Raw genomic sequence first — 17,674 nt, forward strand, 5'->3', positions numbered from 1 at the left:
TGAAATGTAATGGTTGATTTTGTTGATTTCAATCTGCATTATGTTGAAGGCAAAAAGTACTATCGCAATGCGAAATGAAAATCGCAACGCGAAATGAAAATCGCAACGCGAAATTAAATTCGCGTTGCGATTTTCATTTCGCATTGCGATTCCCTCGTTGCGATTCTCATTTCGCATTGCGAAATTAGCGTTGCGATTTTCATTTCGCATTGCGATTCTCTCGTTGCGATTTTCATTTCGCATTGCGATAGTAATTTCCGCGTTGCGATAGACATTAAGATGATTGCCTATTAAGTGATAACAACTGAACAGATCATACCAATTTTCAAACTCAAGTTACTAATACATGCGTAACTGAAAATGTTAAAAGTTCACACATAAAATCTACATAATACAACGTTTGCATTTAAAAATCACCTAAGTTAACAGTCCCAAAAGGTGAAGCCAGTTGTGATTGGGATTTTAAAGATGATTGCGATTTTGATTGCCTTTTTCTTGACACCATATGAGCTTTGGATTTTGATGATGATCCATATTTTGGTAGAGGAAAAGATGATTGTGATGGCACTGGTGATCCACATGTCAACCTTGTATGACCACTTTCCTTGCACCGACTACATGTCGATCTCTTCTTCTCTTCACCCTTAGACGGTATACGATCGTGACTTTTTGGTCGGCCAGGTAGCCTTCTGTCCATGGCTGGTGGCAAAACTGTTTGTAAGTCATCTGGTATGTCCCACTCAGAAGGATGTGGAATAGGGTAGACAATCTCAGCATAAGTCTGTCGATATACTTCTGTATTGTAGCAATCCATAGCGTATGTGCTTGAATCATCTTGGTTTAGATGAAGAGCAACTTTTATAACATAGCCACACGGATAACCAGATGTTTTCCATTTCATACAACTACACGTCCTTGATTTAGATCGACAAGCCCATTTAAGTTATTATCCAGTACTTCAAACAAAGTGTTTGAACATGGTTCAACTCTCCATGACGTTGACTTCACAACACGTTTCGTTATCTTTTTTTCAGTCCATGGTGTAACACGATGTTCTAATGTTCCTGTAAATTTAAATAAATAATACTTAGTAAAATATATGATAAGTTACGAATTCAAAGAAATAATACCTGCATGGTTTCTTTTCTTGTAGTACCACTGTTGAATAGAGGCTCGAAAAAACTCCATTAACATAGTAATGGGTAATTTCCGGGAATGTCGACTTAGAGCGTTGATTGATTCTGCACTATTAGACGTCATGAAACCATATCTTGCTCCAAGTTGATGTACTCTTGACCATCTTTCAAACCCGACATCTTCTAGTGTTTGAGCACACTGAGGAAAAACACGTCTTAAACAGTTTATATGCTTATTGAAATCCACTTCCCGATAAGCCTTTACAGCCTTCTAGTATGTCCATTTGTGCTTTTTTATACCAGCAGACCTTGATTTTAGATTTTTATACAAATGAACACCACAAAGTCCATGAAAAGCATCTGGGAAACACCTTCTAACAGCGTTGTCAATTGAGTTTGCCCTATCGGATATGATTGTCAGATTGCTAATAGGACCTATGCAATCCCTAAGATGCCCCATAAACCATGTCCATGAATCAGAGGTTTCAGATTTGCCAACCCCGTAAGCTATTGGCAATATCCCATTGTTAGCATCCATGGCTACTGCTAATAAGTTTACTCCAAGGTATTGACCTTTCAAATGTGCTCCGTCAACTATAATAACTGGGCGCATGCAAGTAATAAACGAACGAATCTACAAAATAATATACACAAGAAATATAATCATTTAAATGTGAAATGCATGTAACTAACAGAAATGAGTCAACAGAATTATATTGATTTACTAACCGCAGCACCAATGGCGATAAACAGCAACTCAAAGCGTCCATCTCTATCTGTTTTGATATGAGTTACCGACCCAGGATTTTTCAGCTTTAAATTGTGACAATAAGCCGGCAGTTGGGCAAACGATGCTTCTGGCGACCCCCTCAACAATTCCAAGGCATAACATTTGGCTCTCCAAGCTTGAGAATATGATATACTAATCTTGAACCGAGCATTCATGTCAGTCATAATTTCATGTCCCCGATATACCATGCCATTCAAAAACATTAACTCAGCCAGAAAACCACCCAAAACCTTTTTGTTTGCATGTCTATGGTTAGGAAAAACTTGGGTTCTTGAACATGTATGTTTATCAATAAAAGTCCTAACTTGAAACATTTCGCAATCTTTTATCCTCTTTGCAATCATACGCCACGTACAGTTTTTGTCAATCATACACCTTGTTTCGAAACGATCTTTGCTTGATTTGTTAACTTTTAGTTGATAGCCATCTTCCACACATTTCGTATACAAAGCTATCTTCAAGTCTTCCTTTGTATCAAAACAATCATCTTTCTTGATACGAATAACTTTTGTGTAACAATCAACTGTTTTCTTTGCCAACTCTTCTTCCGGTAGCTGAAGTAATTCTGGCATATTCCAGTTATACTCCCGTGGCATTTTCTTTTCTTCGGGGACTTTTTCTTCTTCTTTTTCTTCTTCAGGATTATATGAATTACAGAATGGATGTTCAACATGTTCATTCACAGTCGTAACTTCCTCCTCATTATCATCAACAACATCTTCCTCGGCAACGGGTGTTTCATCATCAAAATTCGGGTATTGACCAATATCAAAATCATTACACGCAGGGTCTGTTTCTTCTTCTGAAACACCATCAAAATCCGAGTATTGACCAATATCAAAGTCCGGGTATTGACCAAGATCAAATTTCGAATATTGACTAGTACTCACAATTTTTTCTCTTGGCTCATCATCGTCTAATTGGTCAATACGAAAACCGGAATTTGGTGCAGAAAGTTGATTTGGATTTGGATTATAGAAAGGTTGTGGGTTTTGAGACCCACTTAGTTGATTACTACCTGCTACTGACCCAACAATACTACTTCTAGGTTCAACAACATACAATGTAACATCATCACTTGAAACATTAATGTAAGCAATGAATCGTTCAACATCTTCATTGTCGGTTAACAAATAAACTTTACCATTTCTCTGATAAGATAGCCTAAATCCACTTAGGGGCTCTAAATTCAATTTCTTTGAAACACGTAACATTAGAGTTTCATAAGTTAACTTCTTTAATGACAGTTTTAGTTGAAGATTCATGGGTAAAGGCATATATTGTAAAACACCATGAACATTCTCCCATGACCCTCCAAAACACAAATCTATCCAAACATGATCAACATTAGATGATTTCATGGATGTAAATTAATTTACTAAACAAACGAGATGCGAAACTAAGACCTATTGCCGGATGGGGAAGGATGTCGTTGGATATAGGAACGGATGTCGACGGAGAGAGTGATAGATGGAGATGGAATGAGTTGCGATTTAGGGATTTAGGTTATGAGTTGTTGCTGCTGCGTAGATATATACACAAAAAATTTGGCTTGCGAAACTAAAACCTGTTGCGAACTTTGAAACTCGCATTGCGATTCTGTATTATCTCATTGCGAAAGTCAGAATCGCGTTGCGAAAGTCAGAATCGCGTTGCGAAAGGCAATCATTTGACCATCGCAATGCGAGATGCAAATCGCAACGACAGAATCGCAATGCGAAATGAAAAAGGAGTATATATGTTAACAAAACTTGCATTATGTGTATTTTATGTGTGCACTTTTAACATTTTCAGTTAGCCATGTATTAGTAACTTGAGTTTGAACATTGCTATGATATGTTCAGTTGTTATCACTTATTAGACATTCATTTGACTATCGCAACGCGAAAATGGCTATCGCAACGCGAAATGGCTATCACAACGACAAAATCGCAATGCGAAATGAAAATCGCATTGCGATTTTCTCGTTGCGATTTTCATTTCGCATTGCGATTTTCATTTCGCATTGCGATTCTCTCGTTGCGATAGTCAGTTTTGTGTTGCGATAGTCTGTTTTGCCTTCAACATAATACAGATTGAAAATCAACAAATCAACTATTACATTTCAACACAAATAAGAATTATGTACACATCAATTAAACAAATCAACATTTACAAATCATCTTTTACAAATCAATTAAACAATCAAAAAATAATAATTCTTATTTCTTCATCAATTATTGAATCAATGAATCAACAACTTTGTGACCCCGTACATCCATTTCACGCAGCTCACTTAAGGATTAACCTGCAGAAACCAAACATTTGCTCAAACAAGACTTCTTACACATCTAAAACCTACAAACAACAAATTATTGAATTCTAGGTACTTAACCAAACATTTTAAAACCAAAAGGAGTATATATGTTAACAAAACTTGCATTTGACTTACCAATTAACAATGGACACTTTCATAACGCGGATGCAGGTAGGCAGCGTCTCGAATATATTGCTCTAGCCATATAATGCCGAAACCACAAGCCTACTGCAGCTCTATCTCTATCGGTGGGAGGTAAAAACTCTGTGCTTCCCGTCGTCAAACGCGCCAAGCAAAGGCATACGAGAGGACCACAATCCCCTCTGGCTCCCGGCGATTGCTGTGGCGCGGTCTCGTCTCTGACAACTGTGACATTGAACTTCTTTGGCTTCTTGTGTCCAGAATGAGTCCAATAATTAATCCCATCCAAGAATTTAGCCAAATGAGAGCTCCATCCCTTGAAAATATCTCTCAAATCAGACAGTGATATGTAATTGATCATGCTGTCATCACTATTATCTTCAGGGATGGGAGCTGAAGTTGGACGAGAAGCCAGTGACGACGTTCCAAAACAGGGATAAACACCTGCAATCATAAGTAATAATTCATTTATTTGCGCACTTATTTATGAACACCTTTAAAAAATTTAAAAAAATAAACACTAACCTTATCGACCTCCCACCATGCAGGATAAAGTTTAGCTTGTCCATTGCCCAACGAAAATGATTCATCTCGTTGATTCTTCAAGTGAACTGCGTGAAAAGCCGCCGGCATTATTGTATATAGCGAATTTTTTTTATTTTTCCTAAGCTTCCTTATTATTAGTAGACGTGACACCCACGCATCGATATGCTGTTTTAAAAAAATACATATATTAGTGAATTACATTAATTTTTAAACAAATTAATCAAAATCATATATAAGACAAATATAAGACTTACCTCCCCATCCAAATAGCCACTGTCTTCAACCCCTAATAGCACACCCCACCAAGACCGATCAAGCAACAAAAACATTTCATCGTTGAGTTTGTTGATGTCAGTGTAACACCCTTGGCTCCGCTCATGTAGATAAAAATCAACTGCGGTCTTAGCCTAAAGGGTATTATCCACAATTGTTTCCGGTAGTTGTCTCCTCTCCACTTCAGATACCGGAAGGGTACTAGCCGGTAACTCATACGAGAGCCAACTCTCATCCATCATGTCCGAAACCGGTGGGGGTTTCTCAATACTTCGATATATTACCCCATGTGAATCGGGCTCTGGAATGGTGGGAGGAACCTCTTCAACGATGACAGTGGCCTCTTGAACGGTGGGGGGGAATCTTGAGGGAGGATAGAGGCCTTTTGAACGATTGGAGGGGACTCTTGAGGGATGACCGGTGAGTCGGGCTTCTTCTTGCGGAGTCTTCGCACCATTGGGGTGAACGGAGACGTAATAGCACGTCCACGCCGTCTGATGCGTGAACTCTGTCGTGCAAGGAAAACCCGACGTAAAGCATCCACCTTATCGGGCCGCTAAAAAAAATTAATACATAAATCAGTAAATAAACAGACATGATATTAAACAAAGACAAATATGTTTCAAACTAGCATTGTATTCACCCAAGTCATTATTCTATCATAGTTCACAAAATGCTCAGATAACATTCCAGAAGTAAGCACTTATATAAACATTTAAAAGGACAACATATATAAACATTCCAGAAGAAGAATAGTTTACTTTCGCAACACGAAACTTAAAATCGCAACACGAAAAATGACTATCGCAACGCGGAAATGGCTATCGCAATGCGAAATGAAAATCACAACGACAAAATCGCAATGCGAAATGAAATCGCAACGACAAAATCGCAACGCGAAATGAAAATCGCAATGCGATTTGTGTTTCGCGTTGCGATTTTGTCGTTGCGATTTCATTTCGCATTGCGATTTTGTCGTTGTGATTTTCATTTCGCATTGCGATAGCCATTTCCGCGTTGCGATAGTCATTTTCGTGTTGCGAAAGTAAACTATTCTTCTTATGCAAATTGAAACTTGAATGGATTGCATTACTTCAACCAAAAGACAAAAACAAAACCAAAAACAAATACTAACAAAAACAGTTTAGCAGTATTAACAGCAACCGAATGAATTACGAGTATGAAAAATCTTAAACTTACCTCGTTGTGTAGAGTATGAACCTCATTCTGCAACGATGATACCATCTCACGTAGAGCGGCTACCTCACCGCGTAATGTAGACACCTCAACACGCCATGCACCATCATCTTTGCGTAAAGTACCGACCTCCTCACGCAAGGCATTGACCTCATCACGTAACTCCCCTAACTCATCCCGTTGAGGTGGAGGTGGAGAACAGGGAGATAAACGTCGTGGCATCTTTGCCGGTCACCTATCTTGCGGTGATGGTGGAGAAGAGGCTCGATGATGTGACAGAATAGGTGATGGCTGTCGTTGTGGAGGTGTATAGCCGGGTCGATTAGATGATGGCTCTGGGTGAGGTGATAGCTCTGGGTGAGGTGATGGCTCCCGAAGTGGAGGCTGCTCATCAACCGTTCCATCAAAAAAACGCTTACTAGCTTGCCACCAATCAGTGGCAAGCTCAGCTTCCATGGGTGTCAGCCTCTGTAGAGGAGTGTTGGCCTCCTAACAATATAAAAGCTCAAACAAAGTGAAACGTGTACTAGTAATAACTTGTTTATAAACATATGGTAGTATTTATGTTAACTTACATTATTTATTGTCGTATACCGTAGTAAATCTTCCCATTGCAAGGTCCGTTTCCTCTTCCAGGAAATAGCCCTGGGAATATTATTTGAAGTTTTTATTGCATATGTCTTCATGGCGAGAAAGGCCTCAAATATCCAAATCTACAAACAATATAATAACAAACATTAGTAATTGTTAAATAATTACTTATAATTTTGGAAACATTATATAAAAATTCTTACCTTAAAGGCCCAAATAAAGCCTGTCAAAGTGTATTTGGAACCATCGCCATGCAAACTTTTTCGATCATCCAAGGCAGACGATAACTTATTCCATGTAGCTTTCCATAAATACGAGCCCCACGGAAACAGGTTCCACGCATTTAGGTCTTCTACCAATTTGATTAGATCATTTGGAATAGGTTGTCTGGCCTCTTTGCCTAAAAAGCCGGCATGCAAAAGAATTAGAAGGCATACTCGGACAACGTCGATGTCATCCATCCGAGTAAAACCATCTTTCTTATTCAATAATATCGTCAGGTCTTCCACGTGTAGATTCGGCCTCTCCAGCTCAGGAAAAACCCGGGATAACCATGATGGGCGGGTAATATGTCTAGTGTACCGACCTACATCATCGTGTCCGAAGCGTAGACCGGTGATTAAGCAAAACTCCTCCCGCCCAAAACACGTATACGCCGGTGGAAAATCAAACCATATCTCTTCATCACGACGTTGTATAGTATCTGGTAGATCCCTAGTCATGGTTTGAAGAAATAGGTGTGTCAACATCGCATCTCCACCGGGATGTTGTACTTTCAGCCATGGCCCGAAGCAAGTATCCTCAAACATTTTTCTTTGTGCAGGTGAAAGCTTCGACGCAATTGTTTTGGCCAGGCTGACTTTATTTCTTAAGGTTAATTGAGCCGAATAAAAGTTCTACAAAAACAATAAACATACTAAGTTAGATATACCAAAAACTACACTGTGAAGATATACCAAAAACAATAATAAACATAAAGGGTAGTAGTTTATTCTTCAAACTTAAATTTGCAACACTGTGAATTTCTTATTTGTCTTTGTTTTTTGGTTGAAGTAATGCAATTCATTCAAGTTTCAATTTGCAGAAGAAGAATAGTTTCTGAAAATGAAAATCGCAACACAAAAATTACTATCGCAATGCGAATTTGACTATCGCAACGAGAGAATCGCAACGCGAAACTAAAATCGCGTTGCGATTTTCATTTCGCGTTGCGATTCTCGGTTAATAATAAGCAATCTAAGTGAAATGGTTAATCTATTATTGAAATTACCAGTAAACTTATCATCAATTTCAATATGAAAAACCTAATAATAATGCAAAAATTTCAAAAAGAAAATAATTAAAAAAACTAACCCTCGTTGGTTGATTTGGTTGATTTTCCATTTCTGATTGTGAGGGTGGCTCTGAGAGATGGAGATAGACGGATTTCGCCGGAGATGGGGATGGATTTCGTCGGAGATGGGTGAGAGAGTGAGAGATGGAGATGGGACTGAGTTGTGATTTTAGGTTTTAGGTTATGAGTTGCGATTACGGGATATACTGTGGACGGTTCAGTGTTCCAATATATTAATATTCGTGTTTGGAATTTAAAAATAAAATACTTGGCCAGGATACTAATGGCGCTTTGAAAATCGCATTGCGATTATGTATTATCGCGTTGCGAAAGTCAGAATCGCGTTGCGAAAGTCAGTATCTCGTTGCGATTTTGTATTATCGCATTGCGATAGTAAGTATCGCATTGCGATAGTCAGTATCGCATTGCGATTTTCCCAATTCGCGTTGCGATTTACTTATTCGCATTGCGAATTGGGAAAATCGCAACGACACTGTAGACCATTGCAACGCGATTTCCAACTATCGCAACGCGAAAAGCAACGCGAATTTGCGATAATGGAGATCGCGTTGCGAATTAGCGATCGCATTGCGATTTTGTTGGTCATTTTGGCAAATCCGGAAAAAGTTGGTTAAAATCGTATATTATAAGGCATTTTTGGTCACTGAGGCGATTTTCTCTTTTATTAATATATATTATAAATATAATTAATTTTAATTACGATTCAAATTAAATATTATATTTATCGATTATATAATAAATTTTTAATTTGATGGGACGGTTTAGAATTGAATATTTAAAAAAAAGAGGTTTCAAGTTTAAACCTTTCTAGCGTAATATTTAACTTAATTTTAATTCATCAATAAGATAGTGTTATAATCTTATTAATAAAAATGGTATTATTAATTTTTTTATTAAATGAAAAGGTGCTATATTTTCAAAATAAATATAATAATTTAAATTTATATAAAATAAGATAATATAAACATCTTCATCTGCTTGATCAATTATATTATTATCGTTATTCTTAATATAACATTAGTTACTGTTTTGTAAAAAAATGGTGACCAATGTCTTCGATAGTAAAGGGGGAAACAGCAAAGAAGCTTCTCATCATTTTGGAACTTTCTACCTTCTGTTTTTAGGATTACTCAAGAGACTAAAAGGGCACTGCTTCCCCTTGATGTTTGTTTGGTTGTAGCCTTCAAAATCACAATTTCTGGGCTCAAATGAGTCATAGTAGAATAGACTTGTCGTTCATCTTTGTACCATCTTCAACATTGAGCTTACAAGCTAAACCAGACATCTTTGTTTTTTTATTGCAACTTGATTTTCTGCATATCAATGATCAGTACAAAAAACGCGTTCTAAAAAATTCACTAGCTACTTCTAATCCACATAATGTTCAAAAACATATGTATCTGATTTGGAAGTAAGATCAGGAAAGTTCCTCATAATCAATGGATGATTCTTTATATAAAAGGAGCATAAGGGCAGTTATCCAAAGTGAGATACCAGAGAAAGGAAGAAGCAAAGTGTAAGTGAGAAAATGGAGACTGTGGCAGTGGAAGTAAACAACTTCGAGGGCGCATTGCCACTTCTGTCCTTGAATCACGTCTCATTGTTGTGTACATCAGTTTGGGATTCACTGCGGTTCTATGAACAAGTTTTGGGCTTTGTTCCCATCAAACGCCCTTCTTCTTTCAAGTTCAATGGAGCTTGGTAAGCTTTCTGCTCTCCCTTTCTTCAACGGATCCAGTTTTCAAAGAAACAGAAAACCAAACAACTGGTATTCTGCAGGTTGTATAATTACGGCATTGGGATACACTTAATCGAGAATCCATCTATCGACGATTTCGACACTAGCGCTGAACCACGACCGATTAATCCTAAAGATAATCACATATCATTCCAGGTATAGTATTAGTAAATGAATTCAAGTTGAATCTTTCAGAAACTAAGCCTGCACCTGCAGCATTAACAAGTTTTCTGTTTGTGATGACAGTGTACTGATGTAGGTCTGGTCTTAAGGAGGCTGGAAGATATGGGAATGAAGTACGTGACGGCCGTGGTCGAAGACGAAGGCAACAAGGTCGAACAGGTGTTCTTCCATGATCCAGATGGTTACATGATTGAGCTCTGCAACTGTGAGAACATTCCGATCATTCCCCTTTCTTCATGCTCATTCAAGCCAAGGTCAAGCAGTTTCATCAAGTCTGCACCCGCTAAATGCGGATTCATTGAGAATGCGATGATGGAGAGCTTGAGCATGGAAATGCTCAACATGTCGTTTTGAAATTGCACCGGAGAAACGAAAGCTGTCAACAACTTTCACTTTCTTTTTTGCTGCAATTATATGCTACAATTGTTTTCACAGGTCTTGCAAATGGGCTGGTGTCTTGTTTTTTTCATGATCAAATTGTGTATTTGTTAAAAACGAATAAAATTTAATTTATATATATTTGAATTTTTAATTATATAGATTTTTACGACACGCAAACAATTAATCATTGAATTTTAGGATTTGTTTAGTTTTGGTCAGTAGACTATAAAAAAATTCAATTTTGTCATTAAACTAATCAAATTGGGTTTTAATAATTGGACCATTAAATCATTTTCATCATCAGACTTAGACCTCTTCCCTCCATTTTTAATAGTCTTTGAGAATCATCATTTTTCAACGTTTTTTTACGACCATCGTGTATACCGAGAAACTCACATTGTCATCTTCTATCACTTCATCAATTTAGATTTTTTTAAACTTTCAAAATTGAACATAAAAACCCATCAATTGGGTGTTGGAAATTTTGTCGGATTTGAAATTTTTTGAGATATTTGTTCAAAAATACAAATGATGAAAAACATTCTTCTAAGGAGAATAGCAACATATCTGAAATGCAACCTATCTTGTCTATACAATATATGTCTATCTGTTGAGTTAATTGATCGACGGAATCGGCCAAGATGAGGTGAATTGGCAATTAAAATTTTGTGGAAGCTTTTGCAGAAAATTGAAAGTAATTGCACAGCGATTTAGAGTGGTTCGACTTTCTCAATCAAAGTCTACGTCCACTACCTTAGCTATCCACACTAAGGATTTTCCAACAAATTCACTAATTTGTTCTTTCTTTTGAGGCCAAAGAGATAACCTTACAACTCCCTCAAGAATATACCCCAATTCTTGAGAACACTCTTTCTCAAAGAGAAGATTACAAATTTGCAAACTTACAAGGAAATCCTCATAAGGAAAGATATTTGCACAATTCTAGAACAAAGAAAATAACATTCAAAGATGAATACAATTGAGTACAAGTAGTGTTCTTGAAAGCAAAGATGAATACTGAATGAAAAATGGATTGAATTGCTCAAACTTGAGGTCTGATGCTTTCTCTTTGATTTTCTCTTGATTCTTTATAAAATTGTTATTGATCAAAGGCTTAAGCTTGTTTAAATACTCCTTGAATTACTTCTGAACGTTGGGGATCATTAATGAAGTTATTGGAGCCGTTTAAGTGTGAAAACAATTAATATTTCTGCTTGGAGCGTGGGGGGAATCGGTACCCCTCATAGGGAATCGGTACCCCTCATAGGGAATCGATTCCCTAAGTGTAAAATTCAAATATTTCGACCGTTAAATAGGGGGAATCGATACCCCTTAGGGGAACCGGTTCCCTCCGAGCATTCTGTTTTTATCGGAGCCAAACCATTCAGGGGGAATCGGTACCCCCTTGGGGGAGAATCGGTTCCCTCTGAGCAATCTGGAATTTTTGGCTTTGAAATGGTTCGAAATATTTTGTAAAATTGTTTTGAAATTATTTTAAGTTTAAAACTTAATTTTACACTTGAGTAAGGATTAAAAATGACATTTGAAAGATTTGGAGTAATATTTTGATATTTGAATAATTATATTGAATATACTTAGAAAAACTTTTTGGAAAATCTTAAAATTCATTTATCTTAATTTGTTATATCGAAATATCAAAATATTTTCAACACTATCTTGTATAAACATGGAAGAAGATTAACTCGATATAACAATGTCCATCTTGTCTCAATAATTCAAACTTGAAAATACTCTAATCTAGAGGTGACTCGCATCGAAAATAATTTAAACTCAAATTAAACTAGAAATGATCTGAACTTAATCTATTCAATTCAAATATGAATCCAATCCAACCTAAATTGATAATAAATAATAATAATTCAAACCGTCCCAATATGAAGCATAAATGAATTAAACTCAAATTACCCTGAACTCACAGTGACCAAAACAATTAACTAAAATAACGTGAAATTGAATGATAAATCTAATGAATAAACTTAAAATACCTTAATCCAAAATCATCTTACCTCAAAAGCTTACTAACGTTTAAACTCAATTGAATTACCCTAAAATTGAAATGATATAAACTGTAAAAAATTATAAATCCAACCTAAATCTAACAATTCAACGATGTATAGTGTTGGGGTAATTTTGTATTAGCAACTAACTATGTGATGTGATCACCATGCATGGAGCTGGGGATGATAAAGATGTAAATACCAAATTGCAATGCAATATTTGTTGTATATATTATATAAGTGTTTTAAAATAAATATCCTATTATAAAGTTGTGTTGTTATAGATTTTTCACTTATTTGAAAATAAATATTGCATACTGACTGCTGCTAGCTTCTGCCCAAACTATCAATCTTTGTATTTCTCACTTGCACAACTCACGCACAAACCATCACAGCTGTGCCACTGCAATTTAAAACCGTGCATGAGGCAAGCACGTTGGAAAAAAATGTTCCTAATGATTTCATCGAGGGGTCTTAAACTTTCACCGACGCTTTTTGGATAATGTCGTGTTGTAAAGTGGAAGCAGCAAAGAAATTTCTTACCTTTTTGGAACTTTGTAACTTTCTGTCTTTAGGATTCCTAGAAACACTAAAACCGCAAAGAAATTTGGTTAAGGTTTCAAAATCACCATCTTTGGGCGCTAATGAATCAATATCATATAGTATAACGGATTTGTCATGATATCTTAGCAGCAGCTAATTCAACACTAACCTTAAAGAGCTTAGGCTACAAGCTCAACCGCACAGCTTTGTTTTTTTCTTGCAATTCTGGAGAGGAATGATTAGTGCAAAACGCGTTCTAAAGAAGTAACTAGCTACTTGGAATCCACACAAAAATCTTCAAACCAGAAAGTATATAACATTGATATGGAGTGAAAGGAACATCAGAAAAAAATTCTAATGTCTATGTATCTGATTGAGAAGTTAAGAGAATTTGCCAGGAAAGTTCCTCGTGATTACTTGAATTTGAATTTAGAAAATGGGGTGTTTGTGTTTCTCTCTATAAAAGGAGCACAAGGCAGAGTAACCTAGTCATCATGCAAAGTGGAGATATTAGACGAAGGAAGAAGCAAATTGTGAGAGTGAGAACATGGACACTGTGGAAGTAAACAACTTTGAGGCATTGCCACTTCTGTCTTTGAATCATGTCTCATTGTTGTGCCGATCGGTTTGGGATTCAATGCGGTTCTATGAACAAGTTTTGGGCTTTGTTCCCATCAAACGCCCTTCTTCTTTCAAGTTCAATGGAGCTTGGTAAGTTCTGCTCCTCCCTTTCTTCAATAAATCCAGTTTTCAATGAATAGGAAACTAAATAACTGATTTTATGCAGGTTGTATAATTACGGCATTGGGATACACTTAATCGAGAATCCATCTATCGACGATTTTGGCACTATCACTGAACCGCAACCGATTAATCCTAAAGATAATCACATATCGTTCCAGGTATAGTATATGAATTCAAGTTGAATCTTTCAGAAACTAAGCCTCCACCTGCAGCATTAACAAGTTTTCGGTTTTTGATGACAGTGTACAGATGTTGGCCTTGTCTTAAGGAGGCTGGAAGACATGGGAATGAAGTATGTCACGGCCTTGGTTGAAGATGAAGGGAACAAGGTTGAACAGGTGTTCTTCCATGATCCAGATGGTTACATGGTTGAGCTCTGCAACTGCGAGAACATTCCGATCGTTCCCCTTTCTTCATGCTCATTCAAGCCAAGGCTAAGCAGTTTCATCAAGTCTGCACCGGCTAAGTGTGGATTCATGGAAAACGCGATGATGGAGAGCTTGAGCATGGAAATGCTCAACATGTCGTTTTGAAATTGCACCAGACCAATGTTGATTGTGAACAACTTTCACGTTCTTTTCTCTGCTATCCTATGCTGCTATTGTTTTCACAGGTCTTACAATGATTTGCTGTCTTGTTTTGCATGAACAAATTGTGTATTGGTTATAGTATTTAATAAGTTTGTGGGATTGAGTGTTGTAATCCCTGTGCATTATATCTATACCCTGTAAGCCTAAATGAGGCTTTTGATTGTACTAAAATAGAAAAAAAAGACTATGGCCTACCTATAATATCAAAAAGGATGACAGAAATGGTCATATTGTGCCTTGGCCTGGCATTTGTGAAATGTCAATTATGCAGCCTCTGCTGCTGCTTTGTTTTTGTTACAAAACAAAACATGTTTCATTCTATGAAACTGTCATCCTTCAAATGTCTTAGTTCAGTTGCTTGTCTTGGTTCCTGTAAGTTTTTCCTGTTTTATTGTTGACAAATTCTGTACTTGATGCGAAACATGTATGTGCACCTACATTACACAAGCATATTTAAGGATAAAATCTAGTCTAAATTCTGTCTATACATCAAAACAGTTCTCTTAAGCTTGCGAAATTGATCTGTGATGTCTGTTTTTGTGTCCGAAGGAACAATAAACCGATGTTCTCAGCGGCAGTAGCAGACCTGGTCTCTGTTTGCTTAAATTTTACTAGGAAGCCAGAAGCCTGGGGAGACCTCATTTGTCCTTCTCTTAACTGCTCCATAGCTGGTCAACTTATTTCACTTCTCCATGAACTAGAATAGTTGTTAAGTTTTCAGACACCTTTCATTGCTCATACCAGAAACAGAAGAATGTAATTCATTGCAAAGAACTGATCTCTAACGTGCCATTCTTTCTAAATTTAGTTATTTACGGGCAAACAAACTGATAGCGAGAAGGAAGATCGATCACTGATTATAACAATAGGAACTGATAGGATGGAGGCCAACAGCACATGTCGAAGCAACTTCTGGACAAGTAAGACTCTCCATTACATGATAAGATATAATCAAATTCGTTATACCAGAAAACAAGGAGAAAACGAAAAGATTCTAATAATGATGGAAAGTTCAGTAGTCTGCTCTTCCAATTAAATTTTCAGTGCAAGTAAATTTATAATGCTATTGAAAGATACGGACAAGCTAATAGACATAACCCTTGACAAACATTCCTTGCTTGGCTTCCTCCGACTCTCCCTCGCCTGTGTACTTTCCAAGTTGAGCAAGAGAGTTGGCATTTGCCCGGATGAGCAGCGCTTCCTGAGCAGCCTTCACATTCTCAGGTCTGCCTCCCCACGTCTTCAGGCATGTATTTTGAAGGGCTCTTGCATAGGAGAATGAAACATGCCATGGGCTTGGAGCTTGGTTCATTGCATTCAAGTTCAAGGTAGCCTCAACTTCAGACTGCCCACCAGACAAAAACTGCCATAAAACAAAACCAATTAGGCATTAGCTTCTATGTTTCCTCTAAGCATGTCAAAAACTTGAGTTTTATTGCCAATTACCATAATTCCAGGAACAGCCGGAGGTATTCTTTGGCGGAGGAGGCTGAGGGTGTAATCAGCAACTTGTTGAGGAGTAGCCTTGTCCTTGCACTCCGCACCAGGAGTGACCATGCTTGGCTTGAGGAGGATACCTTCAAACAACACATTGTTCTGGGCAAGGTAGAAGAAAACCTCAGCCCATACCTTTTTGGCTACTTCGAACGTCCTGTCGATTCCGTGTTCACCATCAAGCAAAATCTCTGGCTCGACGATTGGAACCAATCCATTTTCCTGATGACCAAACATCCAAAAGATTATCTAATGCAAAAGAAATTGCAGTTGAGACTGTGTTGTGATAAAACTCAAGTTCATCTTACCTGAGAGATGGCAGCATATCGAGCAAGACCCCATGCAGCTTCCTTAACAGCAAGTTCAGATGGTCCATCGGGAATGCTTACCACAGTACGCCTATAAAAACAGAACGAATGAATTATGTAAGTACATAATCCTTTTATAGCTTGTCTGTAAGGATACCACAAGGGAAATGCGAATGGGAAACTGAAAAATATTCGAAGGGCCAAAAGGATAAAATCTTACCATTTGGCAAAACGAGCTCCTTGTTCGTAGTATGCAGCCGAACGTGGAGCGAGGCCGTCAAGACCTTGGCACCATGACTCGTTGTTTGAGCCAGCCAGTGGAACAAGACCCTGTAGGATTCATACTCTCAAGCTCCAAGTAACAGATACTTCATACAACTTAGAATTAAACAACAGATAAGAGATGTTCGTCCACAAATGGGGCATGTGACTTACCTTGTCGACCTTGATACCGGGGACTATGTTCTGCTCAACAAGAACGTCAACCATCTTCTTGCCGTCAATCGTGGTTTGGTAGAGGGTTTCCTCAAAGAGGATGGCACCTGAGATGTACTTGCCAAGGCCAGGAGCTGAAACAAGCAATGTCCTATAGGCTTGACGGTTAGCCTCTGTGTTTTCTAACCCAATCGAAGCCAAACGTTTCCCGCAGGTAGCGTTGGACTCATCCATGGCTAAAATTCCACGGCCCGGAGAGGCAATAGATTTCTACAAACACCCAACAACCGGTAAAATTATTGTGCATATATTTTAAGCATGTCGTGGGAGGTATTACATATTAGAATTATATAACACTTACTGCAGTCTTGACGAGCTCATCGGCATATGAGCTAGCACGCACGGTAAGACCAGACGGTGCAACAGGGTGGCACCTCACAACAGGAGCTGAAGGTTGGCGAAGGGTCTGACCCTTAACCCACTCAGACTTGTCTATAATAGGTGAAGTCGTGAGGAGAGATGCAGAGGCCATTGTTTGTATTTTCAATGCTTTATCTTATCTCTGTTCAAGCTTTTGCGGCACAACGTTTAGGCTCCAATTCTACAAATTATAGTTCCTAGCACTTGCCAAGAGATATCTTGTTTGAGGCTGCTATACGTAGGCCAATTATCAACTGACATGGGGGATGCTTATGTGGCAACTTGGTTTGGCAGTGGTGTGGCTGATATACGGTGGGGGATTTGAGTACATATCTTGTGGAAATCTTATCTTGAAATAAATAGGTTGAATTTTCTTAAATTTGTAAAACCAAAACCAATGCTAAAATCGCACAAAAGGCAACATTTAGATGTAAATTCTAAATTCGACTACCCTAAAGGGTCGTTAACTTGGGAATATTTATATTTTCCTCCTAGT

The 17,674-nt window shown here is 37.7% G+C and overlaps 3 protein-coding genes across 3 annotated transcripts; 2 read left to right on the forward strand and 1 right to left on the reverse strand.

The window, feature by feature from the left end:
* Nucleotides 1-4,160: 4,160 nt before the first annotated feature.
* On the forward strand, nucleotides 4,161-10,640 carry LOC120152297 (the record flags this gene model as incomplete). Its single annotated transcript, XM_039164552.1, has 4 exons — nucleotides 4,161-4,169; nucleotides 9,889-10,025; nucleotides 10,104-10,218; nucleotides 10,309-10,640. Coding segments are annotated over 4 exons (552 nt in total), but the record flags the coding sequence as incomplete, so codon positions are not given.
* On the forward strand, nucleotides 9,818-14,732 carry LOC120152296. The gene is made up of 5 exons (XM_039164551.1): nucleotides 9,818-9,833; nucleotides 13,708-13,898; nucleotides 13,975-14,089; nucleotides 14,174-14,475; nucleotides 14,532-14,732. The coding sequence occupies exons 2-4, from the start codon at nucleotides 13,735-13,737 to the stop codon at nucleotides 14,462-14,464; spliced, it is 570 nt and encodes a 189-aa protein (XP_039020482.1). The 5' UTR covers nucleotides 9,818-9,833; nucleotides 13,708-13,734; the 3' UTR covers nucleotides 14,465-14,475; nucleotides 14,532-14,732.
* A 763-nt stretch (nucleotides 14,733-15,495) lies between these two features.
* On the reverse strand, nucleotides 15,496-17,349 carry LOC120152293 (fructose-bisphosphate aldolase 1, chloroplastic-like). The gene is made up of 6 exons (XM_039164548.1): nucleotides 17,120-17,349; nucleotides 16,759-17,028; nucleotides 16,544-16,653; nucleotides 16,324-16,414; nucleotides 15,968-16,237; nucleotides 15,496-15,884 (listed from the first exon to the last, which is right to left on the reverse strand). Exons 1-6 carry the CDS (start codon nucleotides 17,288-17,290, stop codon nucleotides 15,606-15,608), a joined length of 1,191 nt encoding a protein of 396 aa, XP_039020479.1. The 5' UTR covers nucleotides 17,291-17,349; the 3' UTR covers nucleotides 15,496-15,605.
* Nucleotides 17,350-17,674: the final 325 nt, after the last annotated feature.

This window comes from Hibiscus syriacus, unplaced genomic scaffold, assembly GCF_006381635.1.
Source record: "Hibiscus syriacus cultivar Baekdansim isolate YM2019G1 unplaced genomic scaffold, ASM638163v2 tig00111088_pilon, whole genome shotgun sequence".
Lineage (NCBI taxonomy): Eukaryota > Viridiplantae > Streptophyta > Magnoliopsida > Malvales > Malvaceae > Hibiscus > Hibiscus syriacus.